This window comes from Microplitis mediator, chromosome 5 (assembly GCF_029852145.1).
Source record: "Microplitis mediator isolate UGA2020A chromosome 5, iyMicMedi2.1, whole genome shotgun sequence".
Classification (NCBI taxonomy): Eukaryota; Metazoa; Arthropoda; class Insecta; order Hymenoptera; family Braconidae; genus Microplitis; species Microplitis mediator.
Window position 1 is genome coordinate 26,416,097 of NC_079973.1, and position 6,342 is coordinate 26,422,438.

Below are 6,342 nucleotides of genomic sequence, written 5' to 3' on the forward strand. Positions count from 1 at the left end.
GATCAACAGTTTGGTGCATAAACTTTATCTTTGACATCTGATAAAATTTACTTCACAATTTTAAATTTATTAAATAAATTATTTTAAATATAATAGTTCATTATAATCTGATTATTATTTAAAATTTCTTAATTTATAATTTTATAATGAGCAAATATAAATAATAGCATTTTTTAAAATAAATTTAAAATGTCTGAGAACACAATTAAAAAAAATAAACCGTAAGTATTTTATTAATATTTAAATATTTTGATGACTAGATTAAATTAGGAAACTTAATTTTTTATAAAGATGATTTTTATTTACCTACATCGCGAATATATATATATATAGTCATATGATTGTAATTATTATTATATAAATAAACATATGAAGCGCAATCGCGATATCAATTGCATGCATTTGGCGGGAATAATATGTCAGGATTCAAATGATAGTTTTTGTACCCAAGCGGCACAAAAAAAAATTGTTGACTGTATGTTAAATTTAAAACGACAATTTGTTATCATGAATTTAAGTTAACCAATTGTTAACTTAAATTCAACAAAAACTCAACAATTTTTTTTTGTGCCGCTTGGGTATTAGAATTGGAGCCGAGTTTGGAATAGGAGGACTAGCTGCTGTGGGTGCGGGAATATTTACAAATCCAATCGACGTTATCAAAGTGAGACTCCAAATGCAAGGAGAACTGTTACGTCGTGGAACATACAACGTACTCTATAAAAATACTTTTCATGCCGCCTATGTGATTGCCCAACATGAAGGAATCACCGCGTTGCAATCTGGGATAAGATCAGCTTTAGCATTTCAATTTGTCCTCAACGGAACTAAGTTAGGAGTCTTCAAGTCCGCACGTTCCCGCGGTATTACTGTCAATGAAGATGGACAGACAAATATACCAAGAACGATTTTTATAACTGGAGCAGCTGGATGCTTTGGATCCGTTTTAGCGAGTCCTTTTTACATGGTAATGAAAATCTTGGCTTTTTAATTTTCTTTCTTTAGATTATTTTAAATAAGTTGGTTTATTTAGATAAAAACCCAAATGCAGTCACAGTCAGCTGAAAAGTCAATAGCAACAGGCTTCCAGCATGGCCATACAAGTGAGTGGGCGGCTTTTAAAAGTCTTTGGAAATCAGATGGAATCGGTGGACTGTATCGTCAATGTTTCGCAAATACCCCAAGGATATTTTGTAGTGCTGCGATACAACTGACGACTCTCAGTATTGTTGATGACTGGTTGAAGCCTATTAAAGTAATTTCAACTACAGTCGAACTCCATTAATTCGGAGTTAGTCTATGGAGTGGAAATTTATCGGAATTTCCAGTTAACCGATGCCCTTTCTCCTTTAAAAAGTAAAATGTAACGCATGTGCTCTTACATTTACATGTATGATGTATAGATAAATTAGGCAGATACATACAAATGTATAACATCCGGTGGAAGACAGCGTAGCTCGTAGTAAGGGTCAAGATTGAGTTCCGAGTTAATGGAGTTCGATTGTATTAAATTTTTTATATTGAAATGAAATAGTAACAGACGATTATCAATTGTAGATTTTTAATGAAAATTCATTACTGTTAACATTTTGCTCAGCTTTAGTCGGCGGAACCTGCGTCGCATTATTTATGCAACCTTTTGACGCTGTTTCGATACGAATATACAATCAAGGTAAACAATTTAAAGTTTTTTCCTTAACTAAATAATATTTTTATTTACAAAAAAAAATTTGATAATTACTATAGGCACAGATTCAAGTGGAAAAGGCCTCTTGTATCGTAACTACTTCGATGCATATTATAAAATATTTAAAATAGAAGGTCTACTTGGTTTGTACAAAGGAGTCTTTCCCACGTGGTTGAGGATCGGGCCTCATACAGTTTTGTGCTTTTGTTTTTATGAACAATTAGAAAGTATTTATAATCGGGTGGTAAAATAAAAATAAAAAAATGATACTTGATATAAAATCGTCATGGTTAAAAAATAGTAAAATTATTTTTTGATTATGAATTTAATGTAGACCGTCGACGGAATCCTTTACTCATTTGTGCCACAATGTCTGGTGTATTGACACCGCGTGTTTCAGGTAAATAAAATCTGTAAAAAATATAAGTATAAATATTTTGAATATAAATTTTGAGTAAATAAAATAACATACTTGACAAAAACAGCGACGATAATAATACAAAATATGAATATTAAATAAGTTGGCGGTCCCAATGCATCTACTACTGTTGGAAACAGTAATCCAACGATAAAATTACCACCCCAATTACAGACACTGCCGATCGCCATTGCAGTTGGACGAGGCGATACGTCAAATAATTCTGACCCAATAAAATACGGGATCGGTCCCATTCCAAGCCCATATGTAAGTACGTATACTTGGACGGATACTATACATACCCAAGGCATAACGGCTGATTTTTTCTGTAATTATAATATTTATTATTATTTTTGATTGATTTTAAGGGTAAAGTGGCCCCACTTTTTAAAAATACGTAATGACCTTGAAAAGTTATGACAGTATTGAAATTTGATTAATTAATTTCAAAAAATTAAAGCATTAATCGAAGAACGGGCATCGCAGTTACAATTTCGCTGAGGTATAGATTTAAAAAAAAATTACTTACAGTTTTTATCAATTAGGAGTAGAATAAAATTTATTGAATAAATTTTGGTCTACAAAATTTGAAAATTTGAATTATAAAATTGACATAAAGATTTTACTGAAATTTATTTACCAAATTTCGTTCAACTCCTAATTAAAATCAACTGTAAATATTTTTTTTTAATTTATATCTCAGCGAAATTATAACGGCGTAGTCCATTTTTCAATTGATTATCAAAATTTTAATACGGTCATTACAATTGAGTCATATAAAATTTTTAAAAAGTGGGGATACTGTCTGAGAGGGCCCTCAATTAATTGGTAAGTAAGTTTTGTTAATTCTTACTATGGTGGTTAATCCAATAAACAAAACAAAAAGGCATATTGCGCTGGCGTAAGAACTAATTAAGAATAATGTTCGCCTGCCAAAGTAGGACATGATACGAACAGATATCACAGCCATCAAAATATTTATAATGCCTGTCCCAAGAATTCCTAATTGAGCGGCAGTTGAGCCCAGTTGAGCAGCTCCAAATATTTTTTTAGAATAATAAAAAATAGCATTGATTCCACTCAGTTGCTGTCCGAGTTGTACTGATGCTACTAAAAGTAATGGCAGTCTTACTGACGGGTCTCTGATAATACGACCAAAGGACCATGTGTCCAAAGTCGTGCGCATTGCAGCTTCTTTTTCAAGTGATCGCAATTCATTGTACAGCAAACTAGTGCTGACATGACGAATTCTCGCGAGTTCTGAAAGGCTAGAAAAATTACAGCTCCATTGCTAAATTGATTTGATAAATATTTGGACGGATGTTAATATTTACTGACCCCTAGTTGCTTTTTCTTTTTCCCGCTTAATGATATATAAGTACTTTGGACTTTCCGGTAAAATATATAATAAAATTAAAGAAATAACACAAAGTGGTGCGAAGGAAGCAAACATAATATGCCAAGTTTCTTTGGTACCAAGGACACTGTCTAGTCCAGCAACTTGACCCAAAAATACACCGACAGTTATTCCTAATTGACACAATACACCCACGGCTCCGCGCTGTGACAATGACGATATCTCCATCACGTAAATCGGCACTAATGTCGTGGCCATGCCTCCGGAAAATCCTGAATTATAAACATATTTAAATAATGAGTATCAGGTGAATATATTTTCATTTCACTTGCCTACAAGAAGTCTTCCGAGAACAATCACTTCAACTGAATTCAATGTTGGCGCGAGGAGGAAACATACAGCCCCCAAAATACCAAAAACATTTCCCACTGCCAACGCGTTCCGTCTTCCATATTTATCAGCAATTATACTGGCAACAAGTGATCCGACGACACCACCGATTAAAAATATTGACACTACAACTGACCAAGTGAAATTTAATCCTTTTTCTGTCAAATTTATGCCGTATCTTGTCTCAATACTTTCATTGCAAAATTCTCTGATAATCTAAATGAATAAAAAAACATCATTTATTGGTAAAGTAACTAATGAGCAAATGATCTATCCTGATAGCCAAGCTAGCGGCAGCCTACTGCAGCAAACTGTCATCAAGTTTCCCGCAAAAATTGGCATTTCCACAATTTAATGGCAACTGGTCGCCCACTTTCTGAGAAAGTTGATAGCAAAAGTTGACAGTCCATTAGGTGACGGAAAGCCGCCTTCAGTTTTCTCAGAGTTGTCGTCAACTTGATTGCAACTAATTGACACCAACTTACTGACCAGAAAGTCTTGCTATCAGGGTAAAAAAAAAAAAGTGAATGAAATTTATTTACGTACATCTGCAGGGTTATTTACAACCCCTATATTGAATCCTGCTGGAACAGCTGATCCAAGACAACCAACTGCTCCGCCTAGAATGAGCAGAGGTGTCCATTTACTTATTTCCGGGCCATCGTTTTCTTTCTAAATACAAAAATAAACAAATCTTCATATCTTTTACATTATTTGTAAATTTAATTATGTTTTTAAATTAAATCAGAGTTGCGCGATTGAGTTTATCACTAGATCAAATCCATTGAACTTGACCTCGATATTGTTGAGATCAGCAACTCATATTAATTAATTTAATATCTCTGTGCTGAAGTTTCAGTAAATATTGAATAAATTACCTCGTCTGGTGACTCTCGTTTGTTCAAAAGAGTAAGAGATTTTGGTTTTTGAAGGCACAAATTCGTTGCTTCAGTGTCTGTTAATTAATTAATTAATTTCATTATAAGTACTGTTCAAAAATGTGATACTGAAGTTAGCAGACGTCTGACAGTTTTTGAATTTTTTTAAGAACGATTAACTATAAAAAAAAATATTTTGGAAAATTGCACCTATAGTTTATTAAATTTTCTACATGTGTATATTTTTAGTTTTTTTTTTGTAATTTATTTGTTGAAAAAAAAAATCTAAAAATTTGTAACTGTCTGCTAACTTCAGGATCGTTTCAAAAATACTAATAAAACTTAATTGTTTATAAAATGTTTACCTGTCATGATGATTGTTTGTCAGTATAAAACATAAATAACCTATCAATGACAAAGGAAAATATAACTTTTCCAATGGACTCTGGTAAATACGTTTACTACTTACTTGATAATTATTACAAAGTTTGATAATAAGTATCTATGGAATGTCATGGAAATTATCGCACACCCTTAAGCGAAATGATAAAACCACAGACCAAAGGTTATCTCAATTTGAATTTAAAAACAATGACACTTGACCTGGCTATTAATTTTTACCACATTATATAATTTTTTTTATTTTCAAACTGAGCACGCTGGTGTTCTTTACTTGGTTCCTGTCACTGTTCATTTAATTTTTTATTATTGTCGTATAATAAGTAGAGAAAATTATCTTTTATCAGTTTCTTTAAACTCTAATTGTTTTAATGGTAAATATAATTTACGAACAAAAAGAATGTGTCATGGTGTAGGATGTCATGTATTTATTTGATTAGATAAAATTCTAATTTGTTGTTTTATATCTACAAATTGAAAGGCAATAAAAAAAATTAATGTGCGTAAATACTGTGGACTAATGATGTCAATGCATGTGGAGCAAGAAAAAAATGATAATATTGCGCGTTATCGCGCTATTAATAGAATTGCGGGAAAAATGTGAAACTTGAAAATTGCGCGCGGATTTTAATGCGCAATGACTCTGAAGTTAGCAGACAGTTTGAAATTTTCAAATTTTTTTTCAACAAATCGTTTACAAAAAAAAAAAACCAATAATATCCGCATGTAGAAAATTAAAAAAACTATAGGTGCAATTTTTTTTTTATAATTTATCGTTTTTCAAAAAATTTAAAAATTATTGGCGGCTAACTTCAGTACCAAAAGGCGCATGCGCAAATGTAAAGTCGCGCTGTTGAGATACTGGTTAGCCGACGTCTAAAAGTTTTTGGATTTTTTTAAAAATGATAAATTATAAAAAAATAATATTTGGAAAAATTGGACTTGTAGTTTTTTGAATTTTCTACATGTACATATTTTTATATTTTATATTTTAACAATTGATTTGTTGAAAAAAAAACTAGGAAACCTCGCCTACATCTGCGCATGCGCGAAAAAAATTTTTTTTAAGTAAATGACCGCCAAATGTTTGGCTATTGATAACTAAAGTATAATATTCAAAAATATAAATTTACATTTACTGGATAATGGGGTTTATACAAATAATTAAAAACATGTTAGTTAACTTATTTATATTTAATTAAGGCACTCTAAT

General features: G+C 31.5%; 2 protein-coding genes across 2 annotated transcripts; one reads left to right on the forward strand and one right to left on the reverse strand.

Annotated features, from left to right (window-relative positions):
* Positions 1–1,940, forward strand: LOC130667439 (solute carrier family 25 member 35-like). The gene is made up of 5 exons (XM_057469012.1): positions 1–221; positions 586–967; positions 1,034–1,255; positions 1,558–1,672; positions 1,747–1,940. The coding sequence occupies exons 1-5, from the start codon at positions 190–192 to the stop codon at positions 1,938–1,940; spliced, it is 945 nt and encodes a 314-aa protein (XP_057324995.1). The 5' UTR covers positions 1–189.
* LOC130667438 (solute carrier family 2, facilitated glucose transporter member 3-like) lies at positions 1,545–5,670 on the reverse strand. The gene is made up of 9 exons (XM_057469011.1): positions 5,200–5,670; positions 5,096–5,135; positions 4,731–4,807; positions 4,399–4,524; positions 3,795–4,068; positions 3,444–3,734; positions 2,959–3,365; positions 2,160–2,431; positions 1,545–2,098 (listed from the first exon to the last, which is right to left on the reverse strand). The coding sequence occupies exons 2-9, from the start codon at positions 5,100–5,102 to the stop codon at positions 2,005–2,007; spliced, it is 1,548 nt and encodes a 515-aa protein (XP_057324994.1). The 5' UTR covers positions 5,103–5,135; positions 5,200–5,670; the 3' UTR covers positions 1,545–2,004.
* Positions 5,671–6,342: the final 672 nt, after the last annotated feature.